At 40.5% G+C, this 21,313-nt stretch overlaps 1 protein-coding gene across 1 annotated transcript in view; it reads left to right on the top strand.

The window, feature by feature from the left end:
* COLEC12 (collectin subfamily member 12) overlaps positions 1–18,806 on the top strand; it is a 103,116-nt gene extending 84,310 nt beyond the window's left edge. The window contains exons 4-10 of the mRNA XM_050316409.1: positions 5,321–5,419; positions 7,944–8,990; positions 10,359–10,847; positions 11,460–11,596; positions 12,337–12,446; positions 14,147–14,292; positions 15,500–18,806. Coding sequence (XP_050172366.1) covers positions 5,321–5,419; positions 7,944–8,990; positions 10,359–10,847; positions 11,460–11,596; positions 12,337–12,446; positions 14,147–14,292; positions 15,500–15,519 — 2,048 coding nt within the window. The 3' untranslated portion in view covers positions 15,520–18,806. The remainder of the gene's footprint in view (positions 1–5,320; positions 5,420–7,943; positions 8,991–10,358; positions 10,848–11,459; positions 11,597–12,336; positions 12,447–14,146; positions 14,293–15,499) is intronic.
* The last annotated feature ends 2,507 nt before the right edge of the window (positions 18,807–21,313 follow it).

The following is a 21,313-nucleotide window of genomic DNA, read 5'->3' as shown; positions in this document are numbered from 1 at the left end:
TATAAGGCCGTCACTTCTGAGATTTACTAGAAAACTCAGACCTTACTCAGCATCAGAAACAGCATATCAAGCTGAAGGGACCATTGCTCTATATCTTGCTTTGGCACATGTTTGTGTGGGTGTAGGAAGCAATAGCAATAAGGAAACTGCACAAAAGTTTCTCTTCCTCATTTCAATCCAGTTTTCAAGCTTCTTTTTCCACGGGAGCTTCTAGCACTATCTTTTCCTCAGGCTTTGCTCTCTTCTTGAGGCCCCTTCTTTGCTACACTCATCTCTAAACCTTCTTCTTTGAGCAGTAATCAGTGCCCACCAGGGATGAGTCTTTCTGTCATAGCAGTACCAAGTCACAGCTATCCAGGGCAAGGACAAAAGAATTTTCTCTCCCCCCAAAAAATGTGTTAAAAAAGTAAAGGAAGGTGGGTAGTGCACATCTTGCTCACAGACCTTAAGATATCTTGGTGGCCACTGCTCCGCTGCTCACCAGTGTGGTGACTGCTCCGTTTGAATGTCAAAGGAAAGATGCAGAGAAAGAGAAGTACTGTTTCATCCAAGATCTTCCTTCTGTAACACCAAGCAACAAATGGTAACGTGTCAAGCATTCATTTTGTTCTTTGTACCTGCAGTTTAAGAGCTTTGTCTTCATGGTGCCTATGTGCTAATTTGCAGAGAAAACGTAAGTTTCTCTGCTGACACTCCATATTCAAATGAGTTACTGCAATATTTCTTCTCAACTGATTGCTGAGAAGAAATCAGGCCTTAAAGGAAGAACAAAACTCAAAATAAAATTTTATAGAGCTCTTGAACTCTCCTCTCTGTATCAGAGTATTGGCTTGTCTATTTTATTGCAATATTACACTGAAAGAAGGAATTTTGCTGGCATCAGGGTTTCTTTCAGTCTCTTAGCTAAGTTTCCATTAAATTTGCCTCCCACACTTGTGTTTATAAAGCCCAAAACTACTTTTAAAACTTTCATTTCCTACGTCGTATTTAGGTATCCTTTGTGATTTAAAACTACTAATCAGTGGATTAAATACGGCAGGCAAAAAAAGTAACTCAATGGGAGGCAAAGTCAACACAGAACAAACCTCCAAATTGGTGGTAAAAATTACATAGTATGTTGGAGAAACCTGAAACCAAAACATGAATCAAACATCAAGGTCATGAAGGAATAACAAGCTGGGTTTACTATTCTTTTGCTTTGAGAAGACATGAAATTATTGTGTTAAACACTAATAAAGCAATCTGTACTTTTTTTACACATACTATCTTAAATTAAATGCAAAACACGAAGTTATAATTTTCCTGGCATTAGCCAATTTCAGGTTAGCCTACTGTAGGTGAATGATCTTCCTGTGACTTGCTCCAGTGAGGGAAGCTAGCACGCTTTCAGCTTGAATTTCTGGTAGTTCTCATTCTCTGGTCAATCCTTGTTTTTTAAGTTTCTTGACTAATGCCCACCATGACTTTCATCTACTTTTCTTATCTGTCTCCCAGACACAGTTTGCCTGCCATGTTGTAAGGCCAACATATCCTGGTGAAATGGCATGTTTTGTTACAGTGGGTTAGGTGCAGGCAGTCCTCACTGTTCTGGTCAGCAACTACTTGAAAATTTGGGTTCCTTTAGAGGATGTTCACCACATTTTCCACTTCAACCTTGTCAGAAGGTGAGATGACAATGCAGCTAGATCTGACCAAGCTGAGAATTAGGGTGAAGCTAACCAAAACCAGGTTTAAGGCATAGACAACTTTGCATTTTTTGGGATCAGCAGACTGTTGGGAGCAGTGGAGTGGCCTTTGTGAGGGATGTTACAGCTAGTCAGTCTGCCTGTTTTACCTTTTTCTGCAGAAAGTGGGAAGTGGCTGTTCAAGCCTGGGGGACTCCCAAGAGGTTGACTTTCACTTCTGAGAGTTCTCCAAATGCTTACCTAAAATTGAAGGCTCCATTCAGTGATGGTCATGGGAGCTTCTACCAGGGAAAGAAAGACATTTCCAGTAATAGGACATCAGTCCATATGACCTCTTTTGACATCAAGAGCAACAAAACCAACATTGGCCCTGGTTCTCTACTCATTCTATTTAGAGTTCATCCTTTCCACTTGCAGGGCAGTAGCAAGAAAGTAAGTAAGATACAACTTGCTCAGGGCATGACTTTGTGCAGAGGATCAAGTTTTTTCTGAACACGGAGGGTAAGATCCCACTGCTGCTTAAAGCAAATACATACATTGGTTTGTCTTTGGGATAGCAGCTTTGTCCTTGACCTAACCCTGCAGTTCACATTTGCAGAGACATTTTCTCTTTCTGCTGCTGGAGCTGGGTGGTTTGAACTTGGCTCTGGATTGCCCTCTGAGGGGAAACAGATTTAAAATAAGGGAGATGCTTTACCTAATATAGCTAATTCTGCACTTCACATCAGTTAATCTGGGTAAGTCATGACCAGTCTAGTATCAAATAGACAGAAATCAATACCTTGGGTATTCAAAAGCAGCCTTCTCTTTCCAGCCCCTCTAAATGAGCATATTCCAGCTGAGTTGGGTCTGCCTTCCCTATCACTGCTGTCTGGCATTTGCTTACACGTTAGAATTAAAAGCTTCTTCTTTCTGTAGCAGAGAAACTGCTGGGAACTGAAAGACCTTTTAACAGTGCTCATTAGTGATCTTTCAGATACACAGTCTAGGCATGGCCTTCCCCTCATATCATGACCAATCAATATTACCAGTAAGACTTCTGATTAAAGCCCTGTCTTCATCAAATTTTGGGGGTGTTCCCCACAAAGACTGTTCATAGCTAGAGCAACTTCTCTTTAGTGTGGTTTTTCTTATTTTCTTTTCCTTTGAGCAATGAAAATACTGGTGTCACATATTTCATTCTCTTCAGTCTCATCTAACTGCCAGACAACTACTTATTGAAAGTATTTCTACTATTTTCTTTTGCTTTAGGTTCTTCAGGGTAATGTCTTAACCCAAATTTCCAGTGCTAGATTTGATTCAACCATGAAAACTTACCTGTTATAGGACAGTATAAAGTCTTAGTTTTACAAACTTCAGATCTGAAGTACAAACTGGCATTCATTTGGACAGCAAAAGGAAGAAACTACATTTTCCTTTTATTACTGATAATATATATTCACTTGCAACTCCAAGTGTGTTGCATAACTGGAGAAAACGTTGAATGTTACACTAAAGCTGAATTAACCAGATCCATAGGTGATGTGGCATTGCTAGTCAAGGCACAGGTTCAACAAAAACACTTGAATTAGGCCTGCTTTTTAAACCCAGATGATTTCATGAGGTCCCTTCTAAGTACCCAGAGTGAGCCATATCCTATGTGACTATCTGTAAACAAAGCAAAACATGACAGACTGAACAAGAGCTGCCCAGAGCCAAAAGGGAAAGCCAAGTATGTCCTCATGCTCAATGCATGCGATGCATAGGTGTACACATGCATCAGTGGAGTGTCAGAAGTAACCGAAGGACCTTTGCTGATCTGGGCTCCAGCCTGGAAGACAGCTGGGCAGGACAAAGAGAATCAACCCTGGATTCATTCAGGGAAAATGGCATACAGAACTTTGACAACTTTAATGGGCAAAAAAACCAGTGAAAAATTGGTGTTATAATGCTTTCTAAAGCAGAAGGTATTGAGCAACTGAAAAAGCAAAGCCATTATTGTAGCCTGGGTCTGGTGTTTAGCAAGCGATCTGTCATCATCTCAAATACAGAAAGCCACACTCTGACTGACTTTGCATACACGGTACAGCCTCTATTTTTCTGGCTTGTTAGCAATCTAAAAAGAAGCAGACAGGTAATTCACTGAAGGGTATCTGGTCTCTATGAAAATCCTGAGACTTTTTCGCTGTTGTAACTCCATTCACCTCAGTGCTGTTGCATCATAGATAGTCTTGATCTGTTTTTCCTCTTGTTAGTTTTGGGGGAGCAGTAAAAGCCTGCTGTGTAACTGTGGCATCCAGAATCAGAAAAAAAAAAAAAAAAAAAAAGGGGGCAAAAGTTAATAAAGAAGGAGCACTTGGTGGACTACACCTTAAAGGTCTGGGATTCATGTGGTTGCTCATGAGCAGCAAAAGATCCTTAAATTTCACTCCTAGTAAAAACCCAAATCTTTACATAGCAATAACTTCTCTATTTCCTAGCTGCAGATCATCTCACAGACGTGGTACCTGCTACCCCATACAGGTTTACAGAACCTAAAGACATGGGACACACCTTATTTCTTCTGTTTGAAACAGGGAGCTGACACAATAACTGATGTAGCCTCTCCCAGGTTGTTTCAGGCACATTCTGCTCCCAGTGTTGCAAAAGGGCTAAATAATCTCATGATGAGAAGCAAATTCTGCCCCTGGATGTGGCTTGAATCCAAAAGGATATTAGACAAGGTTTGGTGTGAACATTGTAGGCTACCTCTAACCTTGCAAGGATTTCACATTTTTGCCACTGGAAGCTACCCCAGGCTCTTTATTTGTTGTTCTGCTTTTTCCATTCCCATATCAATCCCATCAAGTAATCGAATGTCTCAGTGACAAGAAAATTACTCAGACGTTACAAAATAAAGAGCACATCAGCCATAAATCTGCACTTGCTGAGTGGTCATCCTTTCAATCTTAATGAGGCAGAACGGTTTCAAAATCATTTTGAGTGATCTGTACCATTATCAAGGTGTTTAAAATCCCCAAAACTGCCATCTTAGTCCTAACTTTGGTATCCAGATGGCAACTTCTAGTGATTAAAAGGCACAAGAAAAAAAAAGGTTATTTTTAAGGAGAAATGGCTCATAGCAAAATAAAAGCAAGTCTTCTTTCACACATCTGAGCCTTTAGCAATCAGTCTGCCTTTGCCACACAGCATTGTGCTTGAAGCATGGAAATACTGTTAAAAGAACAGGACTTCATTAGTGAGGAAAACCCACAAAGAGGGATTTCCTCATTCAGGAGAGAGATTGCTCATGGGCAAAAAAAAATATTTAGGGAGTATTGGCAGACTGAATAGCTGGAAGAATTCTGTGTCTCACCAACAAAATAGGAGCTCAACCTTCCAAATTTCACAGAGGAACAGCAAAGTGTAATGGCAAGCAAGGAAAATCTAAGGTGTTTTTTTTGAGGGGACTTGGTATTTTTTTGGGGTGGGGGTTATTTGTTTATTTTTGTTTGTCTTGGGTTGGGGGGTTTTTTTGTTAGGTGGTTGTTGTTGTTGTTGTTTTTGGGGGAGGTTGTTGGTAGTGGTGGAGTTTTTTGTTTGCTTTATTGTTTAGTAGACTTTTTCCACTATTTCACTTCTCTTCTTTCCATAACATACTGCTCTCTTTCCCCTAGTTGTAGAAAAAATGGACAATGTGACAGGTGGCCTGGAAACGTCCCACAGAAGATATACAGAAAAGCTCACAGCGGTGGAGAGCGATCTGAAGAAATTAGGTAATCTACACACAAGCAAAGCTCCTTTGTATTATGGCTCTGGGGTGTTCTCCTGTCAGGTAGTGGCAGGAAATTTGTCTGAAAAATCTGTGCCTGTGACAAGATACAGCACTTCCATTCCAGTTTCTCAGGTACTTGTGAAAGCACTTAAAAATAGTTCAGATCAGCTCTACTTAGGACAACATTTTAAGAATACTTCAAAATTTACAGTTCCCACTGAAGTTTCTTTGGAAGCATTTCTACTTAAACAAACAGACACCTAAAAGCTGTGCTTAGGAGAGAATCTTCTCTGAGGTAGAGATGTAAAACATAGCAGAAGCGGTTCCACATCAAAAGAGATTCTACATGAAATGAAAATCTGTCACCCAGTCATCTTGATGCTGTTTTAGCAATTAAGATTCAAAACTAAAGGCCATTTCAAGAGGTGTACAAATAATCAGCTGTTCAAAATTCTTATGTCTGAGGCAAGTTGATTACTTCCATAAAATGTTTCTTCTCTTGATCATCTCAGGGAATACAGGACACAAAGTTGTTATGAGTTCAGATCTTCCAAGTGCTATCAAAGTTCTCAGTTTGCAGGAAGATGGAAAAAAAAAATCATGGATAAAGATTCTACTCTCTAAGTGTACATTTTTACCTTTCTTCCTATACATAGATATATATTATTACATAAATTATTATATAGATATAAATATACACATACATGCATGTGCTTCTTGAAATAAATTTTGTTTAGCTTCTTAAACCATATATTGAGATGTGTATTTCTATGAAAAATTACTTGCTTGCAGCTTGATTATAAATTTTTACCACTTTTTCCCTTCAAAAAAGAGATGGCTTCTAAAGTATTTACATACTGCATTTAGTTCAAAGGCATGGGGTGATTCAGTGACATGTTCTTTTACTGACACATATACAGAAGTAAATGTTACAACTTAAAGCACATGCAACCTTTTGTGTTATATTTGGGTTATTATATTGCACTGATTAAATTTGCACAACTTGTAGCACCTTTGACTCATTCATGCCACATTTTTACATGCTGCTGGGTGGATGGCCAGTGAGATGCTCAGGGCCGTCATTTCCCATTTAAGTGGACTTGCCATGGAGGAAGTTAGGAAAGTTCTGTAGCAAATTCTGTAGGGAACATAAAGGTAAGAGTACTGCTGTAGGGTCAGAAGAATAACAATGTGTGGTGAATGGAAGACAGGCCTTCAGGGATTAGCTTTATGTGGACCTGGCAGTTGTCAGAGCTGTGTGAGGAATACAATATAATTTGAGGTATAGCCAAGAGATAAACATAAAGTCAAGAGCTGAGAAGATCCTGGAGTGAGACAAGCGGAAGGGAGAGAAACTGTGCTCAGGAAGATGTCCATCCACAAAAGACTCCATAAACACTTCAGGCTGAGGTCTCACAAGCCACCATTTGATGTTTGCCATCACAACTCACTCAAACATACCAGAGAAAACCTCCATACACATTTGTATTCACTGTACTTTATGAAAACCATACTGCTCTCTCTTGGAGTCATCTGAAATCATGGACTTCATACTGCGTAATTCATAAATATAGCTACACTTAGATGAGGACAAAAATATATAGACTGTGAGTAAGGAGAGTGAAGTGATTCAGGTCAAGAAAGGGAATCTTCCCTGAAAGCAAGTGTTGACTGCTTATTTCCTTGTTTTCTACATGCTGGCTGAGAGCCTCTGCAGCTTTATCACAGGGTTTTATCATACTCAGACAGGGCTTTATCATACTCAGACAGGCTTCCAGAAGTATTCTGAAGGGCAGTGTAAGCAAGAGCAGAGATGTTCCTCAAAGACTAAAGGTTTTGCCTTCCTCAAACTCAGACCATGAGGAAACAATAATGGCAAAATAAATGTCATTAAAAGCAATAGTAATGTATTAGAGAGAAAACCAGAAATACATCATATCTTGGCATATCTGAAGTAGCCCGCAGGCAAAGCTTTTGTCTCTAAACCAGATTGTTTTAAAATAAGTGTTAGACCTTTTTTAAAACTAAACCCAAGATTTTTTAAAAATGGAACTATATGTACTAAATCACAGTAGAGATTTTCCACCTGCCGAGAAAAAGTGGAAGAAATCATGAACAACTAAAATAAACTCCCAAGCTTTCAGCAAAATCCAGTTGTAACTTCAAAATATACACTTACTGATACCTGTTTAATGTTTTGAATTCTGTTTACCATTCAGTTTCCAGCCAGAATACAGCATTATTTGAGTCCATATACTCATCAGTTTCTAACATTAGTTTTTCCCATACATAAACACAGAATCATTGTTTTGTTGTCCTCAGCAAGACACGATTCCTCTTTGCTTTTTTCTCTGTCTAGTGGCAGAACTTTGCTTAGTGGTTTCTCTTTTCTGGAAAAGATAGAAGTGCTACTGAACAGTTTGTCAATCTGACTGTACTTAAAATACACTGTGGTGTTTTATACTGTGTTTTAAGAAAAACTTATGCTAAAGACTTTCAATTTTTTTTTTTTTACTGTACAACAGATGACCAAACTGGACAAAAAGCCTTGAATACTAACACTGAACTGTCCAGCTTCAGATCTGACATTCTGGCTCTTCGTCAGCAGCTTCATGACATTGCAGAAAAAACTACCAGAAACAAAGATACACTGGAGAAGCTCCAAGAGTCTGGAAATGCATTAGATGATAGACAGAGCCAAATGAAAAGTGCCTTAGACAGTAACTCTTTCATGATCATCAGTGTTAATAAGACTCTTCAGTCATATACAGGCTATATCAACAATCTTCAACAAGACACAAGTAATATCCAAACAAACCTGCAAAACCAAGTGCATTCTCATAATGTGGCCATCATGAACCTGAACAACTTAAACCTGACTCAAATACAGCAAAGAAATCTTATCAATGTCCTGCAGAAGTCAATGGAAGATACAAGCTTGGCTATTCTAAAAATCAGGAATGACTTTCAAAATCTGCAGCAGGTTGTCCTTCAAGCCCGGAAGGACACCGACTGGCTTAAGGAGAAAGTACAAAATTTACAGACTTTGGCCGCCAACAATTCAGCACTGGCAAAAGCTAACAACGATACACTTGAAGATCTGAACAATCAGCTCAACTCCCTCAGTGGGCAAATAGAGAACATCACCACAATTGCCCAAGCCAACGAACAAAACCTAAAGGATCTCCAGGAACAGCATAAAGGATATGAAAACAGAACTGCTGCCAAATTCAGCCATCTGGAAGAAAGGTTCCAGGTCTTTGAAACTGATATAACCAATATCATCAGCAACATCAGCTACACTGCTCATAATCTACGGACACTGACTAGCAATCTCAATGAGGTCAGGACAACTTGTACAGACACCTTAAATAAACATTCAGATGAGCTCATTTTTTTGAACAGCACACTAGCCAATATGCGCCTAGACTCCGCGTCTCTCAAGGTGCAACAGGATTTGATGAGGTCAAGGTTAGATGTTGAAGTTGCCAATTTGTCAGTAATCATGGAAGAAATGAAGTTGGTAGATTCCAAACATGGCCAGCTCATCAAGAACTTCACTATCCTACAAGGTATGCAGCTTCCCTAATGATGTCTATGCTGAATTCCTACTTGCATTAATTCTTTAGTTCTGTGGAAGTCAGTGCATGCTGGTACAGAGTCCTGGGGTTTTCCATTATCTAATCCTAAACTTTGGAAACGTACACGTAGCTTGAATTTTCCTTACTGATTTTTCTATGTCTTCTTTACATAGCTAAAATGGAGATGTTATGAAAGAAGGTTCTGACTTAGCAAAATTTTATTCTGTCTGACTAACTGACTGGATCTGCTTTTGATTTAGTTTCTAAAATAAGAGAGTGAAGGTGTGGAACCTCAAGAAACCAATCTCTGCTAAGGAGGAAATGGCAAAAAAATATGTGTTGGACTATTCCCAGAAAGGTCCACCCTTGCTGAAAAACAAGTTACTATTTCACTTTAAGCCAGTTGTTAGTCTGCCAGAAAACATCCTACTTTACTTAGTTTTTAATCTTGGGATATTTTATTTTCTCCAGAAATAAATGGCATCAGGTTTAGGAGGTTTCTCCCAGCCAAGTATTATCCCATATGAAAAGAACACTCATATTTCCAACCTGATATGAACCAGTCAGGCCTAAAACTCTAATCGTAAATATAAATCCAGTGCTCCAAATAAGCTAAGGCTGAATTAGAGCCAAGATTACATATCAGTGACCCTAACCATTCTCATTTCAACCAGAACTAAATAATTCCAGTTTAGGAATTTATCTCTGGAGGAGTTTAAATTGTGTAGATAGGTGGTGGGGGGTAGGAAGACATTGATAAGGGATTTACTCAGCCATGATCAGAATCAAAACTTGTTTTGTTGTTTGTTACTGTCACAGTATTGCCATTTCCCGTTGTGGGTTGTTGTTCCCTGTCCTGTTATACCTGGACAGTAAGCAACTTCTGGTCTTTCCCACAGTTGGCCTGTTGCTCACTAGCCATCGTTTCATCTCTCTTTGACATTCCATTATTGACAGAGCAGCAAACGGGGTCAGGAGAAAAAGTCCTGAGGTCTAAGAGCAGAGAGGTGAGACTAGAAGGAAAAGGGAGGGTGGCAGAGTGAGGAAACAGGACCATCAGCACACAGGACCGTGTGCATCAATAGCACGGAGTGTGTCTTGCAGGGAGTGTCACCTTGGCTGGTCACCTGGGGCACAGTATCCTGTGTGTCATGGAGGCTGAGGAAAGAGCAACAATACATAGAACCTGGGAAGCAGATGTACTCTTAAAAGCACTGGTGGAAGCAGCTCTTAGCCTGGTTTGTGCATTGTTAAATATCCAGCGTTGCTAGTCTGACATGTATTAAAAAAGGACCCCACGTGGGCTTTCTGTTTTGTTTTCTATGCATACCCCTACTTTGCATGTTTACATTGTTCCAGGTCCTCCTGGTCCCAGGGGACCTAAAGGTGACAGAGGCCCTCCAGGTCCTCTTGGTCCCGCTGGCCTAAAAGGACAAAAAGGAGAGAAAGGAGAGACTGGACCACCAGGACCTGCAGGTGAGAAGGGCCCACCTGGGCCAGCCGGGCCACCAGGAGAAAAAGGAGGGAAAGGTTCAAGAGGATCACCTGGCTCCAAAGGTCAGAGAGGTTCTCCTGGGAAGACCGGTCTGCCTGGGCCAAGTGGAGACCCAGGGCCACCAGGTCCACAAGGCAAGGATGGTCCACCTGGGCCTCAAGGCCCACCAGGATTTCAAGGCCTGCAAGGAACTGTGGGAGAACCAGGGGTACCAGGACCTCGAGGACTACCTGGACTACCTGGAGTCCCAGGGCTGCCTGGTCCAAAGGGGCCACCTGGTCCACCAGGGCCACCAGGTCCAGGGATGCCAATGGCGCTGCAGAGTGAACCCACGTCAGTACCCGAGGCTAATGGTAAGATATCAACACACTGCATCCACCTCCCACTGGCATACAGGGACATGTAGCAGACAGTGCTCACCGCTTACTTACTGCTTCAAATAACTTTGCCTGCCTTAGACTAAATCTCTGGGATTTCAGAGAATCATGAGAGAATCACAGAATGGTTTGAGTTGGAGGGAACCTGAAAGGCCATCTAGTTCAAACCCCACTGCCATGTACAGGGACACCTTCCACTAGACCAGGTTGCTCAAAGCCCCATTAAAACCTGGCCTTCAACATTTCTAGGGATGGGGCATCCACAGCTCCTCTGGGCACAAAGAGTCCTGTTAAGTGAAGCCACACTTGTTGGTCTTCCTTTTGATGACCGGAAACTGATAGAACTTAAAGTTTATAGCTAAAGAAAAGGTGACAGCATGGTGAGTAATAAATAATCCCCTTGGCCACACAGCTTAGACTTGATTTTACCCAGTCAGGATCCTAACAAGTAAATTCCCAAACTGTTTGTAAGTATTTTAGTAGCAGCATGCTGTAGAGGGGTATGTGTTCCTCCACTTATTATTGGCCCTATTATTAGCCTGTTTACTTACCAATAACAGGCTTAACACAAAAAAATTCACATCACAGGTTGTTCTCCTCATTGGAAAAACTATACAGAAAAGTGCTACTACTTTTCAATTGAAAGAGAAATTTTTGAAGAGGCAAAGTTATTCTGTGAAGAGAAAGGATCACACTTGGTTATCATCAACAACAAAGAGGAGCAGGTAAGTACCTTCTCCTTCTGTTTTTCAATGAGAGAGTTTGAAGTTATTTAACATGTGGAAACCACAAGGTAAGTGTGAAGCCAAGAGCATCATGAATTCATGTAGTGAAGTAGACACAGTGATTGACTCATTAGCATTTTGTCCACTCTCTTTCTGATCAGCAGCTTCTCCTTCTGCAGTGTGAGCAGAGCTGGTTCTGACTCTGAATGTGGTGGGCACAGAAAGGTTGTTGAGAATTGTAGTTTTGAAGCCTTAAAGATGGAATCCATTGTGCCTTGCATATTCTCAAAAATGCATTTTTTGCATCAGTGAATGTAATTTAATTTTAAATTGTCTTATTTAATGTATGCAGCCTAAGACTACTGTGACCCAAGAATATTTTTAATCTGACTATAAATCTAACTTTACTTTTAATGCTATTCAACACAGCAGTGGTGATGTCAAGATGCAACTGCTTGCTCTTTGTGGTTTTTATTTTCAGTTTGTATCTATAAGATGTTAGATGTGACTTTATGTCAACCTAACTTTCATGCTTAGCTCTCTCTATCTCATATGCAAACACTGCAATGGATTCTAGTTTGGGCAAGGGGTCACAAGACCAACTTCTGACATATATCTTTGGTTTAAAAAAATTTCTCTGGCCCTTCCTATTCTGATAACAAGACATTCATGAAACCAGTGCAACTTGCTGGCTCCAAAGATAGTTGTCCTTGTTATGGACTAAGTTCTTTCTTTCACAGCAATGGATAAAAAGGCAGATTTTTGGGAAAGGCAGTTTCTGGATTGGACTAACGGATTCAGAGAAGGAAAATGAATGGAGATGGCTGGATGGATCCTTACCAGTTTACACGTATGTAAATAAGAAACTGCTACCACTCTTGCTGACACTTCTAAAAGCAGCATCTAGAAACTGTCCAATGGATCCAGATGGTTGTAGATGCCAATGATTTAATTTGTTACGGAGGGTGCTGTTGAACATTTTTTTTCTCTCTCTCTCTTCTCCCTGCACGAGGCTTTCTTTCCTTGCCAGAAAGAAAACTGAATGTTGAATGAAAGAATCACATAACTAAACAGTGCAGTGTTTCTTGCCAAAACGTTTGCTCCTGACTTTTATTACAAAGTTGAGATGGAAAGCACAGACAGTTTAACTGTCTTGGTTTGAATTTTCCTTATTTGCATTACAACTGGCTATAAATAGAGTACTCATTCTGATAAAAAATGACCAGTCTTTAGATAAAGCCCAAATCCAAGTGGAAAGCATTAAACACAAGGAAAATGCATGAAATGAGGGTGTCTCTGCTTTGGCCAGCTGAGAACTGAATTGGCAGCTCTCCAGGAATCCTAGAGCTACACCTAATTTGTCCTAAATGGAACAGATTGCAACCACCCAAATTTTTAATACTGAGTAGTAGACTAAAGAGTTTATAGAGCTGAGCATGCTGTGCTTCAGAAAAACAGGCTGCAGTCAGTCAGATGTTATGAAATGATTAACTGTGATCTCATTTGTGTTCATTTAGATGAAAAACATGGAAAAAGTCAGATGCATTTCAAATGAGCCGTAATATTTTCCTTTTTTCTCCCTCTCTATTTTCATCTTTCTTTCTCTTTATGGCAGCACTGTGACTGATTCCCGCTTCAGGCACTGCTTTTAATCAGTTTTCACTACACCATGGTTTTAGGTGCTCTGTTGTAACCTCAGAGCTGTTGGTTACTGATTTTCAGAGTATTCCATTACTTCTGGAAAGCTGTGTGTCCTCCCAGGTGCCTGGTTGGACGCTCTGTGTCAGGCAGGCATGTTTTTTAGCTGAGCATGGAGTGTGTCAGCCAGCAACCACAAGCTCCCTTCAACAACCTGTTTCTTCAGGAAAATGGAGCTTTTAAGTCCTGAGGTTGGAAGTGTTTCCCATTCATTAAACAAAAACAGGATGAGGAAACACTTGCTGTAAGATTTTTTTACAAGTACTGTGTTCAGTTTCACCATCAAAGCTAAGGATCTCGAAAGATGTGTGTATATATACTATGTACATTCCTTAGAAGTCAAAAAAATTCCCTTCCCATCTGAGCATGTGCCCCTCAAACATGTGCATCTTTGCTATTCCTCCCAAGATGCCCACCTTGGTTCAGTCAGAGGGCTGAGCACCTTTTCAGTGAGCAAGGGCAGGATGTTGCCATCTTGGCAGTACCTGTGAGCTTGTGGGCTCTTCTCAGTCCCAGCTGCCGACAGGAACTCAGTGTGCAGGTTTTGCAGGCTTGGAGCAACGCACATGGAGCATGGAGCACTCCCACTGTGTGTGCATGTGCATTCAGAAACTAAAATAAAGTTCATCGGTCTAAATTTAGGTCTCTGAGTTTTGGCAGCCCAAGGCCGAATAGATTGCCTGGTCTGTAATACATCTGTTTTCCATTTTCAGCAAGAGTCATGTATTGTTTGTTTCAGTGTGTATTTCCCGTTCAGAACAGATCTCATGATGTTTTCGTTAATTTCTTGTGGTGAAAAACTGCCATGAGTGCTGTGTTGTGCAATCATATCTCTTGCTTTTTGCTTGAAAGAAACTGGAAAGCTGGGCAGCCTGATAACTGGAGTCATGGGCATGGACCAGGGGAAGACTGTGCCGGGTTGATCCATGCTGGGCTCTGGAATGACTTCTACTGTGCAGATGTTAACAATTTCATTTGTGAAAAAGACATGGACAAAGGTAAGCAAGGCACTTGGTTTGATTATTTCATCATACCCGTAGTAACTATCCCACAGCTAGAGGTGAGAAGATCTGGGCTAAATGCAATGGCAGTGCCTTGTTGAGGAAGAGGGGGAATCATATGTGGAGCACTTCTGCTCTGCCCCAGCCCAACATGCACTTTTCTAATACTCTGAGTGATGTAGGTATTGGATTTATTGCACTGCAGTCTCAAAGCTAGCCATAGCCATGGCATACTCTGCATCTTGACCATCTCCTGTAGACTTTAAACATGCCTAAAATTTTAGACATGTTTTGGTGCATGCTCAAGACTTTAGCCACATTGGAAGATGTTTTTATAGACTCAATGGCTACACAACAGGACAAGCTGAACATGGGATGACTCAGGCACCAGCCTTGAAACACCACAAAGGCTTTGTTTTGAGAGTTTGTGCAACAGGAGCACTTGGTGACCGCTAAGAACTTCCTAAAATTCCCATCACTACCAGGAGATGTCCCATAGGACTGATAAGCTGGGCCCACAGACCATAAGCAATTCGTCTCTTGCAGCTGGAGTGAAGGACTCATGAACTGCCACTATGGCCCAACAGTAGCCCAGGTGATTGCCACAGGGTATCTCTTTTTGTTGATAGGGTCATTTCTGCAAGAGCAGAGAACAAACAGGTGGTTCACATGGCTTCTTAAAACCTGGCCACATCACCACAGAACTAGGTGGTGTTTGTGTTCATGTTGGAGCTCTGCCTGAAACATTATCTCCTCCATACAACCTGTTTAAACGTTGCTTTGCCAAGGGTGCATGGCTGCTCCAGTTGGAAACTTGTCGGCTGAATTTCAGTGAAGGCAGACATAAATGTCAGCTAGAGCCAAAATTACATCCCATCCATAGAAATGCCCCCTGAACCAAAACAAACAAAGTGCTAAACAAGCTCTGTGTGTGTGTAACTCTGTTTGGATGTCCAGAATGAAGGACCACGTGTAAGTAATAATGTAATTTGCTCTCTTTTTCCTACATAATTTGCTATTTTAAGAAAATGTCATGGTTTACAAATACTTATCGTCCAGGACATACAGGATCTGAATATGAGTCTTCTTAAATTTTTTACATACCTTGATCTCTGTAAGTTTTCTTTTTGCAAATTTGATTAACCTTCACAGGTTTTTTACAATTTTTTTCTCTTTGTTTTTCTTTTTTTCTCTTACACTCTAGGGCAAATATTTGGAGTGTAATAGACTGTGACTTTACAGATACCTACATATTATGAAAATCTACGGAAAGAAGAAAATCCTGGGAGAGAGCAGCAGCAACTTCCAAAATTAAATATTAAAAAAAAAAAAGAAGAAAAAAGCAAGCACTGAAAACTGGTTTAAAAGCATAAAGGAATTTAACAGCAACTCTTCTCCAGCATCCTGCAATTATTCAAGGCCTTTCAACCCACAGCATCAAGAAATACCGTTGGACTAATTCTGTTATAGATTTTCTTCCCAACCAGTAACCACATACATAAGCAACTTGTGTCTTCTGAGAAAAGACATTCCATCAAACTGAGTAAGACTGTTGGTCACCCGTATAGAAAAACATATAAAACAACTGTGTAAACAGTTGTTTCATTTGCTAAAATCCCAAATGTAGGAAAATTATACAGATACACGAATATATAGATTTTATATAAATATATATATATAGTCCAACTCTTATCAATAATATGGAATATACTTTTAAGAGCTTTTAAAACTTTGTATTTTTGTACAAAATATTTGCTTTTTACAATTGTTCTCTTTTTTACTGACTTTTTTTACAAATATAGTGCACAGGGGCCAAAGAAAACAATAAAGGTACTAATAATTCATTAAGATTTGCTGTCAGGCCTAGCTCAGCAGTAGAGAAATATTTTTCCATTTAGAAATATTTGTACTTTCCCAGATGATTTGTTCTGGTTAAATAACTTTTAAAGCAGATTTTAGATAGTGTTTTCCTTACTATATGCAGTCTAGTCTGTGCGTGTAGCAATTAAGTTGACTAAGGACTAGATACTCAATAGCTCTGATCACAGACAGTGTTCCACTGACCATGTTAATAAAAGCTTTTCCTTCCTTTCTTTCTTCCTTCCTTCCTTCCTGCCTGCCTGCCTGCCTTCCTACCTTGCTGCCTTTTCTGCCTGCCTGCCTGCCTTCTATCCAGCCTGTCTGCTTTCCTGCCTGCCTGCCACCCTACATTCCTTCCACTCATGAGAAAATGCCACAGAAGTAAATCACCAGCTTTTAAGAATGATTTCGAAATGTCTTCATTCCTTCTCCCTTCCTGTAAGGAATTCTGCCCCAGTAGGTGCTACACATACTACAGGTCAAGCGCAGATGAGAGACTTTATGAAAAGAGAAAGAAAGAAGCTGCACACATTGAAATACGTTTAAGACAGATTTCAAGATCTGGTAAGAAGGACATGCCATACTCAGAAAAGCCTAATAAACTTGCACTTCTCCAAAGTGCTTTGTAAATCAATCTCTCTGTTTTCTTGGACCAAAACAAAGTAGAAAATCTCTCCCAAACAAAGTAGAAAATAAAATATGCTGCAAAACAGAAAGAGATGATATCATTACCCAGCCAGTTTCCTCCACAGTCCCATGAGCCATTGTCTAGGCAGCAGCGTTGCTTATCAGGAATTAAAAACATTAGCAGTTAAATTCATTAGCAGAAACTCTTATATTTGTTCCCAGTTTCTATACTTTTTGCCTGTCCACTTGCTATATGATGAAGGAAATTTTTTTGGCTTCTTGGGAAGGAGAGCTGTTTTTCCATTGCCTCCTGACCTGCCGTTTACCTTGGCTGAATGCAGATAAATTTGTTGAAATACTCCATCTCTGTTGGAAACAGACAAGATTTTGTACTTCAGATTTTCAAATATGGCTCTTAAGACCAATCAGTTAAAGGCTGCTGCTTTCCTACAACTCACACTGTCTCCAGTGTTTTAAATTTTAATTATGATTTTCTTTAAAAATACACAAAATACTAGATTTGGGAATCTGTCTTGTGGGTACAAATTAGATATGAGACAGAAACAACATGAAAATTGCAGGTGGTTTAATTAAAAGTGAAAGGTCTGTGCACTTCAGCTGCAGAGACCATGCCATCTTGGAGGCAGAGCTTTTCTTCAGACAGCCTGGATTTCTTGAGACTTTTCCTTTGGCTTTTCATCAGGTTTTGAATACAACTTGATTCTGCCATACACTCTTGTCATGCTGTACCTAGGAGTCGCATGTATATACATTCTGCACTGTTTACATATATATTTACACAGTGTCTGTGGAGATAATGTTAAACTGCTATTTTTGGATAATGAGATACAAAACTATTATTTTGCATGCCCAGAGAGCCTCACAAACCCTGGTGAGTGGAGCCTTGCAGAGCCACACTGAAATAGAAGCACTGCTACCTTAGTTTTGAATGTTGGCTTATTTAGGTGAAATAACCCCCTTTGGAGCATCTGCCACATTAAATTACATTCTTCCTGCTTTTTACTGATATCATAAACTTCTCTCACCAAAAGAAGCTAATGAGAAAGAAACCCTGTGTAAGCCCAAGCTGTACTGCTTCCTTGCCCCAATTTCATCCTTCTCTTCCTTCAGCAATAGCAGTGATGGTACATATCAAACTCAGATCGTCCAAGAGTCATCTAATGTCTTCCAGTCAGAGGAGTGACATGCTAAGGACATTGAGAAATGAAATGTGACTGGGTTTGCACCTTCTGTTCACACACTTGAATCAAAGACTGCAGCTATGAGGCAAAATGGCTGGAGAGGAGTGCTGCAGTTGCATGCCTAGCGTGTCCAGTCATCCTTAAAATATCTCCTGACCAGCCAGGTGGACTGAGACAGACCATAGTTTTGACCCAGGATTCCTGCAGGAAGGAAACAGAGGTGTCAAATGGCAACAAAGATTGAAATCACTGAGAGGATCGAGAGAGTGTTAAGAGAGCTCAGGAACCTGTCACAGAACGGACAGATTGGCAGGGATGCGAGCAGGACACCAGAACGGGCCAAGAAATTGTCAATGAAAGCCAGAGCAGCCACTCTTTAATGGGAAAACATCCCCATTAAATCTGCCTTCTGTATGGTTTGAGTGATAATGCAGGTTGTATGGAAAGTTTTAAGTGACAGGAAATTACTCTGTACCAGCTCAAGTTTTGGATTTCCTTCTTATGCACAAATACTGTAACTTGTGATACTGAGCACACATTCCCATCATCCTTTTTCTTGTTTTACATCAAATTAAATGCAGGTTCATATACCCTGGCAAGCACTGAGACTTTTGGAAGAAAAGGAGAAAAAGGCAGAGAGGGTGCAAAGTCATTGTGATATACATTCAGTGCTGAATTTCTTAATGTGATTTCTGACTCGTTTCATTAATTTATTTGGAAACACCTTCAGCTGATTGGAGCTTATAAATCTCAAACTCTCATTGTTTTTGACATCTATAAATAATACCTGCAAATGTTCCAATAAAGGAATGACTAAGTGGAGACACAGAAGTGAATGTTTTTACTCTGTGCATGCATGTATAACCAAGAGAGATGTGGATATCAGAGAGATGTGGTACCAGAAGCACTCATAGATATTAAAAATCAAACTGATGAAAATTATTTCCATTAAAACCTTCCTACTTACACCATCCTAGTTCTAAACATGACAGTGGCTATCTTATCCCCAAAAAAGTCATTTTTTGTGCCTTTTTCTTGAAGCACCTCAGTGCAGGGAACATGGTTTCAAAGGTAAGAGTTGAAAAAGATCTTTAAGAAGGGCTGAAGAAGAAAGAAGTCCCTTTACTGCTTACTGTCCTTGCAGACAAAGCATTTCAAATGGGCCCCCAGGTGAAGCATATCTTGAGTGGAGCAGGATCAGTCCCTACATTAGCCATTATGGTGACTACATTAAATTGAGTGTTAATAATGGCTACCCTGATCTTGCTATTCCTCTCTCACTCAGATGGCTGGCCTCCTCTTTTAATTTTCTGTTCCGGGCAAGTAGCTCCTCTGTTCTTAGCAAGTGGCAGGAAGCGGTGTCTGATCACTGGCAAGGCTGGTCGGAGGGCAGCCACTGGCTGTCAGAGGAAACTGCTCTGCAGGGAATAGGGGAAGGGTGGCCAAGTGGACTCAGGTGTGAGAAAACAAAACCACTTTTCCCCACTGAAGCTTCCTTGATTAAAAGTGCAGCAGCTAACACAGCTATAGCATCCAAAGGGAACAAAACGTCTCCAGCCCCAGCCTCCAGACTTGCTTTGGTTTTCCCCCCTCACTTCTGCAGGTGTCTCTGTGTCCCCTGGAGATGTTTGCTACTCCGTGAACGCCCAGCTACCCCTGGAGCAGGCTCTGTGCTGCCACGTGCAGGTAGCAGGGATCACACAGGTGAGAGGCTGGCAGTGGGACAGCTGCTCATGCCTGGCACTCCCCTCCACTGGGACACGCAGGGCTTGGGCAGGAGTGGGAGGAGGAGGTTCCCAGTTCTTACCCACACTCACTCAGAGGTACTTTGGGCATCTATAGATGGAAAAGCACGATGCGTTATGTACAAAACCCTTGCTCCCCAGAAACCAGGCCTTTCTGAAACCAGAGCCTATTTGTTCATTCACCATCTCCATCTCATTCTTTCCATGATGTTTAGTGGAAAGGAAAAAAAAATAAAAAAACTTGGCAAAAAAAATTTTTTTAAGTTCTCATGTGTTTTCTTTCATAGGGTGGAATACGTTTGGTTTTTTCTGTCATCTGGCTCAGAGATGAAAAAAACATTCTTTGATTTCTTTTTCAAAATAAACTCAGTGTAACACTCCAAACTTTGTGTGGAGGGTTTTTTTTTTTTAGACCAGAACAATAAAAGCAAATTATAAGGCAAATAATGCTCTTTTAAGAGAAGATCTTTCAGGCCATGAGGATTTTCTTACCCAGAGAGCTTCCCAGAGGCATGCAAGTATTGCCAACCCCATTTTGAGACTGGAGGAAAAAGGAGATTTTCAAGAATATGATTCATTGTAATGTCTCGGGTTTAGGGACTTTGGTTTTGTATATTGGGGAGACGATTTTTAGAAGTGACTTTTGCCAGCGAAAATAACATTGTCACAGAGCAAATTACTTTTCATACACCTCAGTGAGGGAGTGGACTTTTCAATACTTAATTAAACAGAACCATATCTTTCCCACATCACCATGCATGTGGATGTTGGCCGTTTCTGCTGCTGTTTTTCAGAGCAGAGTTCAGTGTGATCACAGCAGAACATCAGCACAGTAAAGAGCTCTGTCCTGTGTGGGTAAGAGTTAATAGATGACACTAAATTACCAAGAGACCCCTTGATCAGAAGAAGGAAGGTTAAAGGACTGCTGAGACCATTGACTCCTCTGCAGCCCAACTTCAACAAATCTTTCAAGAAGCATACCAAGTTATACTTTAAAAATAATTTGGGGTTGTTCTGCCCCTTTAGTCATTGCTCTTCAAAAACTTTATTAGGAGTCTTCTTTTAATAACCAGAGTGAATACAATTATGTCCAGTTTAGACACATTTGCTATGGTTCCAGTGCCATACTTTAGCTTAAACAGCATCTCTCTTGGGACTGTCAAGTAATTGTAGTGGTCAATGTGGAGCCATTCATCTTGAGGCACAGTAAGGGATGGTTGGGAACAAGCAAATCCCTCTGACCAGCCAGGGAGCCCTGATGACAGGGCCTGGCTCTCATCCCACCATCCAGCTTCACAAGGGATTATCTGAGGACACTTTGGACATCTTGTTGAATAGTGGAAGTTTCCATACTCTTTTCTTCTTAGTATTTTTAGAGGACAGAGTGCAAAAAAATGTGTGTAGAGGATGGTTTCCCGCTGAATTAGAGTAGGTTACAAGTGCTTGGCTTTTTGTAAGGCACTACCACATTTTAGAAGGCACTTGAAAAATTAGTCTTTAGGTCTGAGCTTAAGTACACCTATTCTGGGTTTACACCAGAGCAGAATCTAAGTTCAGATTATAGTTTAAAATCTCCAATTCAGA

The sequence above is a fragment of the Myiozetetes cayanensis genome, unplaced genomic scaffold (assembly GCF_022539395.1).
Source record: "Myiozetetes cayanensis isolate MyiCay16 unplaced genomic scaffold, myiCay2020 scf1, whole genome shotgun sequence".
Taxonomy (NCBI): domain Eukaryota; kingdom Metazoa; phylum Chordata; class Aves; order Passeriformes; family Tyrannidae; genus Myiozetetes; species Myiozetetes cayanensis.
This window is presented reverse-complemented; position numbering and strand designations above follow the sequence as displayed.